Source organism: Crinia signifera, chromosome 1 (genome assembly GCF_055691185.1).
Source record: "Crinia signifera chromosome 1, ASM5569118v1, whole genome shotgun sequence".
Taxonomy (NCBI): Eukaryota; Metazoa; Chordata; class Amphibia; order Anura; family Myobatrachidae; genus Crinia; species Crinia signifera.
In genome coordinates this window covers 481611626-481631499 of record NC_139217.1, presented here as the reverse complement: position 1 = coordinate 481631499, position 19874 = coordinate 481611626, and the positions used below count along the sequence as shown (strand labels likewise).

General features: G+C 49.0%; 1 protein-coding gene across 1 annotated transcript in view; it reads left to right on the top strand.

Annotated features, from left to right (window-relative positions):
* The window catches only part of LOC146032726 (C-type lectin domain family 2 member B-like), a 114898-nt gene that overhangs the window by 37033 nt on the left and 57991 nt on the right, over positions 1–19874 (top strand). Inside the window, exons 2-3 of the mRNA XM_083158510.1 lie at positions 11162–11242; positions 14364–14417. Of these exons, the coding sequence (XP_083014636.1) occupies positions 11162–11242; positions 14364–14417 (135 nt within the window). The remainder of the gene's footprint in view (positions 1–11161; positions 11243–14363; positions 14418–19874) is intronic.

Below are 19874 nucleotides of genomic sequence, written 5' to 3'. Positions count from 1 at the left end.
AGAACCTTACCACTTTACCTTCAGATTAAGCTCAGATGGGCAGGACACGCCAGTCCACGACTCCCAGCGCTGGCTCTCATTCACATCTCTCCCCTCTCCCTGCAAACACCAACTTACATCCCAAAGGCACCCCTCTCCCCCTCCCTCAGGAATTCTTAACCCTTCCTATGCTGGGTGCAGTTGTATGAAGGTAACAGGGTCTCCTATTACCTGTTCAGGGGCTGATTAACTCACTCCCTTCATCTGACTTTGAAGCTTGTGTATGTGAGGGATTTCACACCTTCATGTAAACAGATCTCTTCTCTGGAGACTGACCATAGACCTTGGGGGAAATGTATTGGGCAGCTAGTTTTGTCTCTATTACTAATACCCCTTTTACACCGACGAAAAATCTGGGTCAGCGGCGGGTCAGACCCGGATCTGCGGCGGTGTAAATGGGGTGAAGCCATGTCCATTTACACGGGTCCTCTACCCAGGTCCTGACCTGGGTAGAACACGTTCAGGACCCGTGTAGAGACCGGTGTAAATGGTCGCTGCGGGTTGAGGCACCCGCAGCGGGTTCTTCCACGGAGTGCAGCGCTGTCCCCTCTGCTGCAGGAGGAGGGGGTGTCTACTGCTGCTGAGGGGGGGGGAGAAGCTGTCAGGCTGCTGAGGAGGGAGACGGAGGGGGTGCTGGCGGCAGCTGCTGTAACTCTTAACTCCCCCCTGCAGCCGCAAGGTCCCTGCGGCGAATGGGATGTCAGTGGCGGGGGGGTCCCTGAGGCGAATGGGAAATAGTAGGGATGACAGCCCATTCGACTCAGGGACCCCACGGCTGTAGGGGGGAGTTACAGCAGCAGCCGCGGCCAGCATCCCCTCCATATAAATACCTTAAGAAAGGGCGCCAGTTCCTCCTTCATTGACCCTGTCAGCTGGTGCCTACGGCGGGGTCAGCGGTGACTGACAGCCGCGCCGTGCGGGGTTGCCGTCATGTAAGGTGATGTCAGCGGGGGTATCCCCTGTATGTGCGTGGCTAATGTTAAGTGAACGGAGTAGAGACTCCGGTCTGTGCAGCACAGCATGGGCAGGTGTTGTGTATGCACTGTGCGACTATCGGGACTTGGAGAAAACGAATACCAGAATACTAGTGTCTGCTGATGTTAAAGTGAAGCCATATGTCCAATAAGCAGAGACACTTGTTGCTGATAATGTAACATATAGACATCAATTGGTCTGGATGAGCGGCAACCCCGGCGCGGTGGGAATGTTTCCTCCTCGCCTTCCCTTTTGGTTGTTCCTCCTCCCTCCGCCTCTGGCGCAACTGGGAGGGGCCCGATCTGTGCACGCAGACCAACATCAGGGAACCTGACCGCTCTTAACAACAGTGCTGATGTTGGCTGCAGAGGGGCGGCGGGTACCGACAATGTCCCTCCCTCAAACGCCTTCACATCCACCCCACTTGGGTCTGAAACCTCCCCCAGCCCCTGAAGCTGCTGGGCCTCCCCTGGGCAACCTTCCATCCATGTCTGTTCATCCAACTTGCAGGGCCTCAGCACACTCTGCCCCCACCTGCCCTCAGCAATAAGCAGTGGCCCAGGGAATTCTCCTCCACCCCATGGCTGCAGAAGAGCAGGGGGTATCCGCAATCCTTCCCCTGCTCTTCCCTCAAAAGCCCCCCCAAACTCCTCACTTAGGCTGAACACCTCCCCCCCTTGGGTCGAACACCTCCCCCAGCCCTTTGAGCAACAACTGCTGGGCCTCACCTGGGCAAACTTCCATCTTCCCCAGGGTGCACTGCTTCCCCAGCCTGGCTATGAGAGGGACTGGTGGGGTGGCATTGTACGGCAGCACTGCTGGCATCTCCCTCACAGCCCCAGGTGCAAACTCACATTCCCTTGCTCGTGCCATGCTGGGTGGTGAGGTGTCTTCCTCTGAGGCGCAGGGGGGTGCTGAGCTATGCCTCTGACCATCCCCTCCATGTTTGCTTGCTTGGCTGCCTGTTGGCTGCAGCGGCTCCCCGGGCACATAATTACAGTCAGTCACTCTTGCAGGGGACTCGCAGAAGCGTTGCACCCCAGCCTCGGCTCCCTGCTCTGGCACCCCGGTCACATACCTGCCTTTTGACTTCAGATCCTCCTGGCTCTGATGGCTAAGTGGGAACAGTCCTGGATAATCCTCCTGGGGTGGTAGAGTGGCAGAGCACATGCCAGACACATTTCCTTCCATCTCCCCCTGCTGAATATGCTGAGGCTCCTGGGGCAAGATGCCCTCATTCGCTGGGCCGCTGGTGGTCATGTAGGGGAGAAGTACTGCCCCCTCTGCTGGGGCACAATCATTGTAGACCCCCTGGCCGCTAGTTTCAAAGTCTCCATCTCCCACATCTGCAAAAGGGAAGATGTACTGCCATTCTTCCTGGGGTGCCATTTTTGGGTGCACCCCCATCCTTTGGCTAGCTGCTTGGAGCAGTGGCTGACCACTGCTTTGTACCTCCTGTGGCGAGGACTCAGCAATCACAGTCCCAGCCTCCGAGATCTGCTCTGCTCTGGGGCTATTCTCGGAGGCAGCCCCTGCACTGTATACTGGTACTGCTCCATCTATCACGGGCTCCATGTGCGCCAGTCCGTCACCACCATGTGGGGCCACAGTGCCCAGCTCTGCCACACTACTTGGCACAATGCAGGGGGAATAAATATCCCCTTCCCAATGTCCATCTGCAACAGACACAGTCCATGATGATAGGGCTCCTTTAGAGTCCCGGGTCCCTGGTGCGATATCGCAGGGACACTCCACAGCTCGTTCCTCATTTCCCAACTCGCTGAATGGGAACAGTTCTGTGATTTCTCCCTGTGTCAGTGGGGGATCTAGTTCTGTGGCTCTCTGAGGATGCATGAGCTGCAGCAGCCGACGTTCCTCTGCCTCCCCCCGCTGACACTGGTCCAGCCACTCTGGGGAATTCAGCTGTCCCTGTGCCAGGGCGACCCTCTCTGCATTATCATAACAGTGCAGGAGACACTGCAACTGCTCCTGGACACTTCTCAGTTCTCCTGGACACAGGACCCAGTTCCTATACACGCTGAATGCATGTAGCGGGTCCTCTTGTTGCTTGTACACCCATCGGATAAGAGTGCAGTGTGAGCGGCCTTCAGGGGGTGTGCTGCATCGTAGCCTCCATTCGTCAGTTAGGTCCTGCAGACTCATTCTCGCTAATGGAGCTCCAGATTCTGCAGGCCACAGTTCCTCTGCCTCCCCACTTGGGATCTCGGTAGTGGACCCCTCGGTCATCCACCCCGGTGGCACCACCAACTCCTCCTCCCTTTGAGTTCTCTTTGCGGGCTCCTTCCCAGGAACCACGTTACCCGGTGCTGGCACGCTGGCCGCAGCGATCCGGCTTCTATGCATTAGCTGATGCGTGGCGTTACTTACTTCTGTGACAAAAGCCTTCCACGCCACCGTATGCAGCAGGTTCCCTGCAGCAGCCTCAAATACATACTGCTCAAATTCATCGGTCAGGTAAGCTGCTTTCTCCTCTGTAGTAGCTCCTGTCCATACATTAATCCACCGATATGCTGCTTCCCAATCCTCCCAGAGGGGCTGCATCAGCGTGGATGGACTGCTCAGGTCCCATTCCTCAGCCAGACGACTCCATGACGATTCCTCATCTATGAGCCTCACTGCTCTGGGCGACTGTGGGCACCTCTTGCCTCTCTTTACCCGTTTCTGTCCTTTTCCTGGAGCCATTCTCCACACGGGCTGCACTCGTAGAGCTTGGTCAGCGACACTTGCTGGACCCCCTTACGTCAGCTTCCGTTCCTGGGCCACGGCACACTCCACCGTTCCCTTGCTTGCAGGGAAAGTCCCCCTGGACAAGCGGGCACAATCTGAATTTTTCCCTCGCTTAATGCCCTAACACACGATCCTTTTTCTTCTCCCTGGCATCCCTGTTAGGTAATATGGTTACCAGGTCCCTCATACATGAGCTAATACTGGCCAATTACTGGCTATTGTGTTTCCAGAGCCTGGTCGCATCATGATACGAGCCCCTAGCTCTCCCTCCTTTGGGTGTGCGATCCCCACCGCTTGCCACCAATTGTGAGGATCCCGGGATCATGCAGCAGCGCAGCGCGACTTATGCCTCACGCAGAGCCCCAGGGTCACTCCGAGTTCCAAAGATCGCACAGGAATACACAATAGCAAAGGTACAAAAGTATTACCTTTATTTTACACACGGGTTATACATGTAAAATCAGCAATTACAGTCTATATACATTATATACAGAAAGGCCATCAGTATTAGTCACGTTATCAGAACCTTACCACGACACCACTCAGGTTAGCTTCAGATGGGCAGGACACGCCAGTCCACGACTCCCAGCGCTGACTCTCATTCACATCTCTCCCATCTCTCCCTGCAATTACATCCCAAAGGCACCCCTCTCCCCCTCCCTCAGGAATTCTTAACCCTTCCTATGCTGGGTGCAGTTGTATGAAGGTAACAGGGTCTCCTATTACCTGTCCAGGGGCTGATTAACTCACTCCGTTCATCTGGCTTTGAAGCTTGTGTATGTGAGGGATTTCACACCTTCATGTAAACAGATCTCTTCTCTGGAGACTGACCATAGACCTTGGGGGAAATGTATTGGGCAGCTAGTACCTGTTGTCTGGGATGCGGTCATTTGGTCTACTGCATTATGGTAGAAAGTCATTAGGTCGAATCCATTAGGTCGACATGCTAAAAGGTCGACATGACTCTAGGTCGACATGGGAAAAGGTCGACATGATTCTAGTTCGAAAGGTCATTAGTTCGACAGGTCATTAGTTCGACAAGGTCATTAGTTCGACATTGTCTATGTCGACATTCACAAGGTCGACATGGAGTTTTTCACTGTTTTTTGAGCCAACATGTGCCGACAGGCGGTATTTCATGCCCTACCATCCACTAGGGCGTGGTGGGAGAATAAAATAGTGTGCCGAGCGTAGCGAGGCACCGTGCCCGACGCATTGCGAGCGCAGCGAGTGATGCGAGGGGATGCAGTGCACTTTAAACTGTGTCCATGTCGACTGTGTTGACATTCAGGTAAAAAAACAGTGAAAAACCCCATGTCGACCTTGTGAATGTCGACATAGACAATGTCGAACTAATGACCTTGTCGAACTAATGACCTGTCGAACGAATGACCTTTCGACCTAGAATCATGTCGACCTTTTCCCATGTCGACCTAGAATCATGTCGACCTTTTAGCATGTCGACCTAATGGATTCGACCTAATGACTTTCTACCATAATGCAATAGACCAAATGATCCCAACCCCTGTTGTCTCTATTACTAAACAGCCTATAAAGAGGCCCTTTGATCCCTGAACCTATACACAAACTGACCAGATTCTAATCTAAGCGTTTGGTCACTTCTAGCCGGACCATTTGTCTCCACATATACAGTTACAATATTTAAGTGATACGCATTTGGGAAGACTGCCATAATTAACATCAGAGTCACAAATCCCTTATTCATGATACCATCGGTTCACTAAGAACATTACCTGGAGGCAGTGACGTAACCACGGGCAACACTGATCCTCCATACCAGTTTCTCCTGTGCCCAGAAAACTATCTTGTTGTCTTAATATTATTATTATTATTATAATTTTATTTATAAGGCACCACAAGTGTTTCGCAGCGCCGTACAAAGGAACAATACAGGGATACAAAGCTTAATATATGTATGTAACAGTATGGGATACAGTATACAAAGCTATGGGAACATATTACAGTCATTTACATAACATGAGGGAATATTTCCCTCCAGTAGCACACATACTCAGCCTAATGGAATAACCTGTTTGGATTATTCAGTATAACATATTATTATTGTCTGACATACAGTCCTGTGATGTCCCCTGTATACAGCAGTCTGGGGAACACAGCTCAGATATGAATACAGTCAGTATAACATATTATTATTGTCCGACATACCGCCCTGTGATGTCCCCTGTATACAGCAGTCTGGGGAACACAGCTCAGATATGAATACAGTCAGTATAACATCCTATTATTGTCCGACATACCGCCCTGTGATGTCCCCTGTATACAGCAGTCTGGGGAACACAGCTCAGATATGAATACAGTCAGTATAACATCCTATTATTGTCCGACATACAGCCCTGTGATGTCCCCTGTATACAGCAGTCTGGGGAACACAGCTCAGATATGAATACAGTCAGTGATAATATCCGGTTATTGTCCGACATACCGCCCTGTGATGTCCCCTGTATACAGCAGTCTGGGGAACACAGCTCAGATATGAATACAGTCAGTATAACATCCTATTATTGTCCGACATACAGCCCTGTGATGTCCCCTGTATGCAGCAGTCTGGGGAACACAGCTCAGATATGAATACAGTCAGTATAACATCCTATTATTGTCCGACATACCGCCCTGTGATGTCCCCTGTATACAGCAGTCTGGGGAACACAGCTCAGATATGAATACAGTCAGTATAACATCCTATTATTGTCCGACATACAGCCCTGTGATGTCCCCTGTATACAGCAGTCTGGGGAACACAGCTCAGATATGAATACAGTCAGTATAACATCCGATTATTGTCCGACATACCGCCCTGTGATGTCCCCTGTATACAGCAGTCTGGGGAACACAGCTCAGATATGAATACAGTCAGTATAACATCCTATTATTGTCTGACATACAGCCCTGTGATGTCCCCTGTATACAGCAGTCTGGGGAACACAGCTCAGATATGATTACAGTCAGTATAACATCCTATTATTGTCCGACATACAGTCCTGTGATGTCCCCTGTATACAGCAGTCTGGGGAACACAGCTCAGATATGATTACAGTCAGTATAACATCCTATTATTGTCCGACATACAGTCCTGTGATGTCCCCTGTATACAGCAGTCTGGGGAACACAGCTCAGATATGAATACAGTCAGTGATAATATCCGTTTATCGCCGGCATTTTGCAATTCTCTTGCTGAAGCGCAGAAAGAGGCGGGAGAAAAACACATGATGGAAAGGGGCGTGGCCTTGTTTCGTCACAAACTGGGACTGCGGTTGCTTAGCAACTCTGTGAGCACCGTCCCTGCTGCTTTGGGGTACCCCAGGTTGGGGTGCCACATATGTGTATCAATGAGTATTTTTCAAAGGGTAAGGACAGGGATAGAATCAATAGTGTACCTATAGATAAAGAAGTGGTGAAGTTTAAAACTCCCAGTACCTTTGATCTCATGTCAAATAATCCTAACATTAAAGCATTTCTGAGGCTGGTCAATGAGGAGGTAATCAACCTGTGCTGATAAGATACCATTTGACAACTTGACAAAAGCTGAGAGGGAGGCTTTGAAGGCATTGAGGTCTGATTATAGTATTGTTATAAGGAAGGCAGATAAAGGAGGGGCTGTGGTCCTCCAAGATTTGGCCAATTATAACAAAAAGATCCGAAGGCAGTTGAGTGACAGTGTCACGTATGAGAAGCTGTCATACAATCCTATGTTAAGGGTTAAAAAATAAGTTGACAGTCTAATCTCAATGGCCTTGGGCAGTGGATGGATTGACAAAGTGCTGGCAGGCTTTTTGTCTGTAGAGCACCCAGTCTGTCCCATCCTTTATACGCTGCCCAAGGTCCATGTTAGGATCCGCCTCCAGCGGATCTCTGTTATGCGCAGATTCTTATATTCTGTGTGTAGTTTCATGTTCTCCCTGGATTCTGCTCCCTGGGTTTATCCCAGCCTGTGTGTGTTTACTCGCTGGTGGCATCCAGTGGTCAGCCTGGGCCATTGCAGGTTACTTTCAGTGCTGTGTGTTCTGGACTCAGGTGTCTTGATTAGGCTCCTAGCTTGCAGTGCTCACCTATAGGCAATGTGTAATCAGCACCACATTGTGCTCACTATAAAGACTCTCTGCTCACACACTCCGGTGCCAGTTATAGTATTTAGTTGCATTGTTCAGTTCGTTGTAGTCCACTCTGTCCAGCTTCAGTCAGCGTTCTGTCAGCCTTTGTCAGAGTGTGTTCCTGGTCCTGGTTCCTGTCGGGAGCCTTCCTATTGCTCCACGCCTGTCCTGCCCTGCCTGGTTTGGTCCTGCTGTGTCTGGGATTCAGCTTGTCTGCCCAAGAGATCTGCAAGTGGTGGTCTGGGACTCCGTCAGCTTCTCAGATAAGTCAGGGGTTACCCTGTCCTTCTCCTTACGCAGTTTTGACACACGGTGTCACTGGGCATTATAGTCATTTCATTATATAACATCTCATTAGCATTGTTGCCATTTCATTATATAACATCTCATTAGCATTGTTGCCATTTCATTGTGTATCATCTCACTTGCATTGTTACCAGTCAGTGTCACCTGCTCAGCCTTATTACTTCTTTGGGCTTCTGGGAGTTCCCCGGTATAGGGATTTAGTTAGCTTTTTCCCCTTGCTCTCTCCTGGCCTCGGCGGACGTGTTGTCATTTCCTAAGACCTGCCTGTAGCGGAGTGGGGCGGACCTAATTCGCCCTTCAGCCGAGACGGGCCCAGGTGAAGCCTAGCACCGCACACGTCCGTCGATTCCAGTCAGAGGCAACGGAGTTAGGGTACCGGGGATACTCCCAGAATCCTTACAGTCCATAAATCCTGTATTGAGCCACCGGGTAGGCCGATAATCCCGGCCGGGACTCAGTGCTGCAACCGTTGGATTTTTATCTACAGGATTGTGTTAGCAGGATAGACAGCTACGTGCTTGACACTGGTCACTTTCTGGAGGGTCTGAAGGCCCTGGGAGAGATACCAGATGAATGTTTTTTTGCAACTATGGACGTCAGCTCCATCTACACCGTCATCCCACATGGTGACGGTGTGGAAGTGGGTTAGAAAATGTCTGTGCTAGGGTCCATATTCAGGACCACCTATTGAATTTGCCCTGTCATTACTAAAAATTGTATTAGAAAAAAAACATTTCATGTATGACAAAGATTTCTTTTTTCAGTTGTCCGGGACGGCTATGGGCTCGAACCTGGCACCGGGGTACGCGTATATTTACATGGATGAGTATGAGCGGAACCAAATTGTGCCAGTGTTCGGGTCCCATATCCGTTATTACCGGAGATTCATTGACGATATTTTTATTGTTTGGCAAAGCAGTGAACAGTCATTTTTGGCAATGTTTGAGAGCCTTAACTCCCTGAATACCCCGGTGAAATTTACAGCTATGATTGATTACCAACAAATGAGTTTCCTGGATGTGCTGATATTCAAAAAGGATAGGACGCTCGCCCATACACTGTTTAGAAAAATGACTGACAGGAATACGTTGCTGTCAGCAACGAGTCACCACCCTGACGCCCTAAAAAACAGCTTGCCAGTCTCGCAATTTATGTGAGTGCTGCGCAATAATTCTGAGGAAGACTTGGCAGCTTTTCAGATAGAGGAGACAAAACAAAGATTTCGTGAACGGGGTTATGGTATGAACTCAATCAACAAGATCCTCACCAGGGCACAGTCTCTATTCTGTAAAGAGACAGTAAGGGAGAAGCAGAAAAATACTGACAGGCTGCTCTTCAGTGTGAAATGTGACACAAGACTGCGTTCGGTACAGCGTGCTGTTAAGAAAAAGTGGGAGATTGTAAAAACTGACCCAGACCTCAGTAAGGCCCGAAATGGACCGCCCTTGTTGGGCATAAGGAGAGGGTCGAACCTAAAAGATCTGCTCTACCATACTAATGCCAATTCGGATGACCTCAAGGAAGGCAGTAGCAAGACCTGGCTGACACATAAAAATGGATGTTATCGGTGCCTTGGGTGCACGACGTGCCAGTCACTGATGGTGGGTAGCTCCTTCTTACATCCCCAGACAGGGAGAAGGATTTACCTACGGCATAAGCTACACTGCCAACTTGACTTTGTGATATATATCCTTCAGTGCCCATGCAGCCTGGTTTATGTTGGAAAGACAAAAAGGACCTTTCGTGAAAGAATGACGCAGTATCGTTCTGATATATGCCTGGCGTACGAAAGGGGTAACACTGAAAAACCAGTGGCTGCACATTTTGTACAGAAGGGACATCAAATGTCAATGCTGAAATATATGATTATTGACTGGGTCCCTCCGCTGGTGGTGGTGACAGGGACTTGCTCTTACTGAAGAGAGAGTGTCGGTGGATACATGACCTGGACACTGTGGCCCCAAAAGGGCTTAATGAATTTAATCATCTTGGAATCTTTCTGCAATAGGATCTATGTCAAAGAAGATTTTTCGTGATTTTTTAGGTTTTTCATATTTTTTTGGTTTTTCATGATTTTTTCTGCCTTAATTGATATGCTTATCTAATATGCAATATAGGGTGGATAATATTAGGATTTGGAGGCCCACATTGTGTCTATGTATTGGATTATGGGACACGATGGTGTATCTTTATGAATATCGATGCACCATCAATTGTTATATGTTATTTGTATGTGAGTTGTAAGTTTGTCATTTTATGATGTTTTTTAAAATAAATGTGGTAGCATGTGCTAAATATTAAAAGGGGCCCAGATTACCCTGATTAATGGGTTCATAGTGAATTTAATATGTAGTTTGAGATGTGGCTTAGGCAGAACATATACAGAGCTATAATGCTGGAATTGGAGTATTTGGCTGGATTTAAATATGGCCGTGCGTTCCACCTGTGTTAATGGGTGGAACGCAGGTCAGCTGATGCAGAGCAAAAGCTCCTGGTCCTGGATGACACGCAGGACAGAGCTACTTCCGCCACAGTGGAACGCCTGCACCCCTGACACACGCGTTGGCCATATCTGCCTGCTTACATCCTGCTATATAGCTACCACCCACTTGCTTGCACCTCAAACACTCAGTGACCATCTTCGTCCACATACTCATCTCCATCTCTGACTACCAGCCCCTAGTAGTACGCTGATCGAATCCTCACAACTCACATCTAAGCTGTAATGTGTATTGAATTGTGGCGCTCTTTTTACCTGTATATTATTTTTGTTATTTACTTATTGTAATGTTAAATTTTGTCTCCCTGTACTGTTCCTTTGTATGGCGCTGTGAAACACTTGTGGTGCTAATAATTAAAATAATAATAACAGTGTGTAGTTCAATCCTCTGACATGTAGTCAGTGGCTGCTTTCCGGTGTACATCCTCTGTAATGACAGTAACTGGTGGTTCTATGTCTGCAGGTATAAGACGGTATCTGTTCCTCATCCCCACCGTGACTATCGTTATCCTCCTCATTTTCACTTTTGCCCGGAGCTCCATCTGTGAGTACTCACCGCATCGCACACATACACACACATCACATCACATATATAGATACACACTTACACACACCTGCATCACACAAAAAAGAAATATAATGAATTAATTCCGTCACTGGACCATCCATGAGAGCAAATTGCAGTAACACAAAATCAGATCATTTGGGTGTAAAAGCAAATGAAAGGACGCAAATACCAGAAAAAATGTTGACATTAATGCTGACAATTCTAAATGTAGACGCATAATTAAAATGAGACATTGGCGACACAGATGTAATGTTGTGTAATGCATTTTAGCCTTTCACAATATAACCCAGGGTTGCCGACCCTCCCGGAATTCCCGGGAGTCTCCCGAAAATCTGGTCCCCCTCCCAGCCCCCCAGAAGGGTGAGCAACCCTCCCGGAATCTGGGGGACCCCCTGAGTCCCCTGAATCGCGGCATGTAAATGCCGCAATCCGCGGGTCTCAGAGGAGGGGGCGGAGCTAAAATGGCACAATCGTGTCATTTTAGCCCCGCCCCCTCCATGGAGATCAGTCATTTAGCCTATTTCTCATCATGGGGGCGTGGCTTAATGACATCACAGTCAAGCCCCGCCCCCAATTGGGTAAGGAAAGTCTCCTCTCTGGGCTTCTCCCGGAGAGGAGCATTTAAAAGTCGGCAACCCTGAAATAACCTTAGACATTGTGCATCACAATCATTTAAAGTTATAATGTTGACATAATGAAAATGCTTTAATCAGTGTTACAACCATGTCGGCATTGTCCCATCAGAATAATGGTGTTGACATTTTTCTACAAACAGCCAAACAAAAGTAATCAGTGTTAAATCAAATGAATGATACGATGGGATTATCGGTACTTATGTATTATCTGGGCTCCCATGTTAAATGTGCAACTAAGCTGATCATCCACTCATTAGTCATCTCACGGCTTGACTACTGTAATGCTCTTCTCACTGGCCTCGCTCAATCCCAACTAGCTCCTCTCCAATCTGTCCTCAATGCTGCAGCCAGGCTTATCTTCCTCTCCCGCCGCTCTAACTCTGCTACTCCCCTTCAACAAAATCTGCACTGGCTTCCATTCCCCTACAGAATCCTCTTCAAACACCTCACACTCACATACAGGGCCATCTCTAATTCCATTGCTCCATATATCTCTAACCTCATCTCCATTCATACACCCTCCCGCCCTCTACGGTCAGCTGACGACTGTCGTCTCTCCTCCACCCTGATCACTGCTTCCCATGCTAGAGTACAGGACTTTGCCCGTGCTGCACCCCTTCAGTGGAACGCACTCCCTCGCTCCATTAGACTCTCCCCGACCTTGCAAAGCTTCAAACGGGCACTGAAAACTCACCTATTCATCAAAGCGTACCCTTCCACTGCATAAACCAGCTGGTTCTCCGACCCCTTGCCTGTTTACATCCTGCTATCTAACCACCACCCCCTCGCTTGCACCTCTTGTAATCTGTCTGTCTCCCCTTCCTACTAGATTGTAAGCTCCTCCGAGTAGGGCCCTCTTCCCTCCTGTTGTCAAAGCCCACTTCTCTTCACATTTCACTCACAGCTCTCCTTTACTCCAACACTCAGTGACCATCTTCATACTCATCTCCATCATTGGCCTCAAGCCTCTAGTTGTATGTTGATTGGGTCCTCACTACTTACATTTAAGCTGTAATGTGTATTGAACTGTGGTGCTCTTTATTTGTACTGTATTTTTGTTATTTATTCAATGTTATGCCAAGCTTTGTCTCCCTGTATTGTTCCTTTGTACGGCGCTGCGAAACACTTGTGGCGCCTTATAAATAAAATTATAATAATAATAATAAATGCACCCCATTTTTTCATACCCCTACTATCCAACTACGCATGGAGTTGATTCTATATAGTGTGGCGAGCGCAGCGAGCCACCGTGCCCGAAGCGTGGCGAGCGGACGCGGTCTCATAAGAAAAACGGGAGCCCAGATATTACATAAGCACCCAATTGCACTTTACATCTCCTCTCTTGGGCAATAGAATAGTCTGTTCATATAACAGGCCTTGGACCACCTGCTAGCAGTGTTGTTGGAACAGGAAGTGTTACTGTAAATAGTCAGAGGATGTCATATCCAACGGGTCTCAACCTCCCATACTGTGGTGTAGTATTCCTAGTGTGATGGAAATAATACCAGTACCACTGGGAGGTCTGTATTCTGGTAGATAGTATCCTCAATCTGCAGGTATTGGTTGCCAAGGTGCACTTCTCTTATAGGTAGGTGGATATAAAAGTGCTGGGTTCGGGGCTGCGCTCGCCACACTTTCTATTCTCAACTTCACGCCGACGTGGATAGTGGGGGTATGAAAAGGTCGGAGGACGCGTACCGCCGCCCCTCGCGGGCTCGCTGTGCTCGCCACACTTCGGGTTCGCGTTTATAGTGGGGGGGTGGCGTGGGGGTGCATTTAACATTGTAAGCACCCATTAGGGTGCTTATACAATCTTTCATCGTATAGGGGCCAAAAATCGCATCGCATGCCATCGGGTGCATGGCATGCGATGCGATTAAAACATTGCGCCATGGAGATCGGGGGCGCCGCCAAAATACACAAGTACCTTACAGACCTCCTAACTGTCCTGATTTTTGTGGGAATGCAAATAGAAGGGGGAATGAGAATGTCGGCATTAATGCTGGCGATTCCATGATGTAAATTATATGACACACTTAGCAGCACCCCTAGAATGAGACACGACACACTTAGCAGCACCCCTAGAATGAGACACGACACACTTAGCAGCACCCCTAGAATGAGACACGACACACTTAGCAGCACCCCTGGGCTGATGAGAATGGCGCCAATCGCCGGGACTTATACAGGGTCTGGTTCTCGCTAGAATCTGACAGTGGGGTGATGACGTTCGGCCTCCTTCTAGATCCAGAAAATGGCTGTAGTATATATTTATGTATACATAGTGGGATTTAGGGGTTTCTTTTGAAGATGGGATGTTGTCAATAGCAACCAATCGGATATGATTTATTTTGCACCTTCTAAAAGATAATAGTTAGACCATCTAAGTGGTTGCCTATAGCTACATCCCATCTTAGTAAATGTACAGTAAGTATCTGTTCTCACCTTGTATTCCTCTCCAGACAGAAGCAAAGTGGAAGCGCCCTGTAATGGATCAGAAACACAGCAATCCACAGGTAACATGTATGTGTGTGAGCAGCCATGTGACATGTACATGCTGAGAGCCATGTGCTGAAGTGACCCATTTCCCGCCTGAATTGTAATACCTCCAATGTCCCCAGATATTTACAGGGTACTTGTGTATTTTGGCGGCGCCCATCGCATCGCATACCATAAGGCATGTGATGGTATGCGATGCGGCGCGATATCGCGCGATATTTTACAATGCCATACAATGCGATGCGATGCGATTAAACATTGTATAAGCACCCTAATGGGTGCTTACAATGTTAAATGCACCCCCACGCCACCCCCCACTATAAACGTGAACCCAAAGCGTGTCGAGCGCGGCGAGCCCGCGAGGGGCGGCGGTACACGTCCCCCGACCTTTTCATACCCCCACTATCCACGTCGGCGTGGAGTTAATAGAAAGTGTGGCGAGCGCAGCGAGCCACCGAGCCCGAAGCGTGGCGAGCCCCGCGAGGGGATGCGGATACCTTCACAGGTATCGGAGTCCCCTCGCGGCCTTCACAGGTATTCGCATCCCCTTGCGGGGCTCGCTGCGCTCGCCACGCTTCGGGCTCGGTGGCTCGCTGCGCTCGCCACACTTTCTATTCTCAACTCCATGCTGACGTGGATAGTGGGGGTATGAAAAGGTCGGAGGACGCGTACCAATGCCCCTCGCAGGCTCGCTGTGCTCGCCATGCTTGGGGTTCACGTTTATAGTGGGGGGGTGGCGTGGGGGTGCATTTAACATTGTAAGCACCCATTAGGGTGCTTAAAAACACCCTTTAGGGTGCTTATACAATCTTTCATCGCATAGGGGGCAAAAATCGCGTCGCATCGCATGCCATCGGGTGCATGGCATGCCAAAATACACAAGTACCTTACAGACCTCCTAACTGTCCTGATTTTTGTGGGATAGTCAAGTTATTTTTAAAGAGAGTCCCATGTCCCAGCTTGGCCCATCAGTAGCCTGGCATTAGGTGGGGGAGGGGGGTCTGTTGGGATAACACACACACCTGCCCGTCACTGCTCTGCTCTCTGCAGGTATATGCACAGCATCTAGTCATGAAAGATGGCGGGATAGGGGAGGGGCTAGCAGCTCACAGCAACACCCACAACAGGGGTGTGGCTTCACAATCGCAGAGATTACTGCAGAGTCACACCCCTTTTCCAGATGCTGACCAGGAGAAAAAATGTAGGGAGGTATTTATGTTACATAACCTGTGTTATATGGAGAGCAGGGACAGCTGTACTATAGTACATAGACATCAGTACTAAGGTGTGAGAGCCAGAGGGATGGGGAGAATGATGGGGGCTGTTTTGGGCATTAGGGAAATTGGGGGGAATTGGGGTAGTTTCACACTATTAGTAAGAAGAGAGTTGTTGACTAGGTGCTTTGGAACAAGACAGAAAGATTGAATCATGTTATTACCTATAGTATCATCCTCTATGTATTAATGACAAGATCAGAGGAGCAGTGTGCTGCCCCACCACCCAGAGCACGTGTGTGTGTGTGTGTGTGTGTGTGTGTGTGTGTGTGTGCGCCACAGCTCCCCTCCACCCCAAGAGTGCATGTGGGGTTCAATTAAAGGAGAACAACAATAAATACAAGGGTCAGTGTTCAGAGGTGTGACAAGAATTTGTGTAACCCCCAATGCAAAATCTTGCATACCCCCCCCCCCCCCCCCTTCCTGCTATAGAGAAAATAAAATGTCCAGAGTGATAGACAGCAAGGATGTCAAGGAGAAAGAGTATCAGGGAGAGAGAGTGATAGTAACAGGGAGAGAGATGCATACCTCACAACTTTGGCAGCTCATCAGGCGAAACGCCAACATTTTCGGGGGCGTGACCTAATTTGGGGGCGTGGCCTATACTCGCGGCTCTTCCGTGAGGCCACGCCCCCATTTTGCCGCTATGGGGGCTTGACCCAGAGGCTCTGTGAGCCTCTAGCCATGCCCCCAGCCCCCTGGCTGCGGGAATAGACGCTGTGCGCATGCGCACAGCGTTTATTCCCCACTGCTTAGCAGCCGACAGGGGGGACTCCCAACAGCCCCCCCACACCGCGGGACACTGCCGCCCGCGGGTGGGACAGCGGGACAGGCCCTGACAATCGGGACTGTCCCGATAAAATCGGGACTGTTGGGAGGTATGGAGATGGCAAGAGAGAATCAGCAAGAGATGTAGGAGTAGAGAGTGGGTGTGAGACCAACAGGGAGAGTGACAACATCTGAAAGAAAGAGGGAAGTAAACCATCAGGAGAGAGCATCAGAGAGAGAGAGGGAAAGAGAGTATGTGAGAGAGTATCAGGGACAGAGAGGGAGGGAGAGTGTCAGGGAGAGAGAGTGACAGTTTCCATGAGATAATGGGTGACATTCTATGGATTGAGATAAATCCGCATGTTTTCATATCGCACCACTTCGCACTTTTGAAAATCGCAAGATTGGCCCATTTTTCGCATATTTAATGAGATGCCAAAAACGGGCCAAATAGTGCGAATAGGTGCGAGTTGGCGCGATTTCTTTAGTCCTGAAAATGTGCGATTTTCATGTCTGAAAATCGCTCGTTTGCAGGAAATCTCAAATTAAAATAAAAAAAAAACAGCGCGGGGTCCCCCGCCAGAGCATAACCAGCCCCGGGCTCATTGAGCCGATGCTGGTGACATAAAATCAGGGTCCCTGACAAATAGGGGTCCCCTTGATTTAATGAAACCAGCACCAGGCTCAAGGTCCGGCGCTGGTTCCCAAAATACGGGGGACAAAATGACTAGGGGTCCCCCGTATTTTAAGAACCAGCACCAACCAGCCAGCAGGGTAATGCCACAGCCGGGGGACACTTATTATATAAGGTCCCGTGGCCAAAGCATTATCCCCGTGGCTGGTCAGCATAGGCAGGGGTCCTGGGGAAGTGGGTCCCCCCAATGAAGGGGTCCCCCCCCTCCAGGGCTTACCAGTCCATGCTGAAAGTCCGGGGCTGTCCCCGATGCCCCTGGGCGGTGGGCATCGGGCTGATGGAAAGTGTAAGAAATAGAATAAAAACTATTGTTTTCTACTGTAGAACTATGAGTCCCAGCAAACCTACCCCGCATGCTGGGACTTGGAGAACCACAAGTCCCAGCATGCGGGGCATTAAAGGGCCCGCTGGCACTTGTAGTTCCACAGTACAAAAAATAGTTAAATAAAACACACTGACACTCTGAAAAATAAAAGTTTAATACACACATCACACACACACTGATACTTACCTATCTTGATCCCGTCGGTAGGTCGCTGGCTCCGGTGTCGGCGGCACCGGTGTCGGCGGCTCCGGGGTCGGCGTCCTGTCTGAAGAAAATCCATGCTTTTATTATTAGGATATTTTATCGTTTATTTGTTTCTTTGTTTACATAGAAACCGCATTGTCTTGTTTCTCTGGCTTCCTGGTGCAGGGTGATGACACGCAGCCGGTTGGACCAATCGGATGGCGGGATAGTCCGGTCACGTGGGCGGAAGCGGAGGTCAGTGTGAGTGGCTTGTGCCCCAGCTCGCTGTGCTCCGGGTGTCCTGCATCTGATGGGGGTTCGTGTAACAGGTGTGTGGCGGGCTCTGTACCTGGGTGCTTTGGGATCAGCCAATCGAGCGGGACGTGGGGGGCGGGGTTATGTTATGGTGTTAGGTATTTATTACCTGTGTATGTTCATATGCTTTGTGTCCCTGATGATGGACGTAACTTCGTAACGGCGTAGGACCGCTCAATAAAGGACTGTGTGAGTGCCGCCTTCATCCTGTTGATTTGTATTGGGATTCTGCGGAGTTCTTGGGACGGCACCGCAGCAAGATAAACTTCTAACAAGCAGAGTGCCGGGTATTCCTGCTTGTATGTATGTATGTATGTATGTATGTATGTATGTATGTATGTATGTGTATATATATATTATTATTATTATTATTATTTATATACATTTGGTCTATCTATAATACTGTAACTGACCCGGCATATACTGGGTCACTTGTGTCCATCTCAGTGCTTTGCTCCGCCCCTCTGGAAACCCCCTTCTGAAAATCCTGTGTTTGCCCCTGGCAACAGAGACAATCTGAGCAGTACTTTTCTGACCAATAGGAGCGAACACTATGGAGGGAATATCTTTACCCCAGTGCATATGTAGGATGGAAGGATCCAACTCTCACCCAGTATCTGATGTTTTTACATGATACAGGAAAGCAGAATGGACCTAGCATGAGAGAAAATTCACTATTCTTTTCTTTCAATAAGATTGTAACATTTGTCAAAAGCACCTCAATAAGAGGCTTATTTTGCAACATTGTCTGAGTTGATTTGACTAAACATTCTATAACTTTCTCTAGAATTAACATTGTAACGGCACAAGCCCCAGACTCCCAAAGAATGTCAATAGAATTGTGAATTAACATTGACCTGTCAGCATAAATATTTTATGCAAAAAGGGAGTCAGATTGGGAGTGTTTTTGGATTAAAGCAGTGGTGACCCTGAATATTTGTATAGGGCAGTGGTTCCCAACCTTTTTTATCTCCTGTACCCCTTGATTAGGCTTTTCATTGATGAGTACCCCCTCCTCTCAATTTAAAATATAGACAGTGCTTATGAGTGGAGTGGAAGTGAGCGGTATGCCTATCCTTATGCATGTCCTTATATTCAGCAGTAGCGGACAGGAATCGTGCCCTTCCGTGTCTGGCCGCTGGTTGTGTATTGTCTCCAGGGTTCCCACTTAGGGCCTTATTCTAGTTCACTCTGACAAAATCCTTCTTAGATGGACAAAACCATGTGCACTGCAGGTGGGGCAGATGTAACTTGTGCAGAGAGAGTTAGATTTGGGTGGGGTTTTACTTCAAAGTGAGATCTATATTGCAGTGTAAAAATAAAGCAGTCAGTATTTACCTGGCACAGAAACAAAATAACTCACCTAAATCTATTTCTCTCTGCACATTTTACATCTGCCCCCCTGCAGTGCACATGGTTTTGTCCATCTAAGAAGGATTTTGTCAGAAAGAGTGAATTAGAATGAGGCCCTTACACCTGTAGGATTAATGCCGCTGCTTCTTCCACCCGTGTCAGTGCAGGGCAGATGATTGCTGATGTCTGAGGGCAGCATAGGTAGCTCCCATTGGATTGCTGGTCAGGCAAAAGCACAATGAGACGCTGATGACGCTGAAGACAGAACCATAAGTGACACAACGGGTGCCGGATGGGTTCCCGACAGTCGGGATCCCGACAGTCATTTACCCGACGTCGGCATCCCGACTGTCAAAACGTCGGCAGCCGGGTGACCGACGGCCACCCGCTATTTTCCCTCGTGGGGGTCCACGACCCCCATAGAGGGAGAATAGAATAGGTGGCTCGCGTTGCGAGCCACCGTGCCCGCAGCGTGGCGAGCGCATCGAGCCCGCATGAGGCTTTTTTGCACTCGCCATGCTGTCTGACTCCGGGCAGTCGGGATCCCAATGTCGGGATCCCG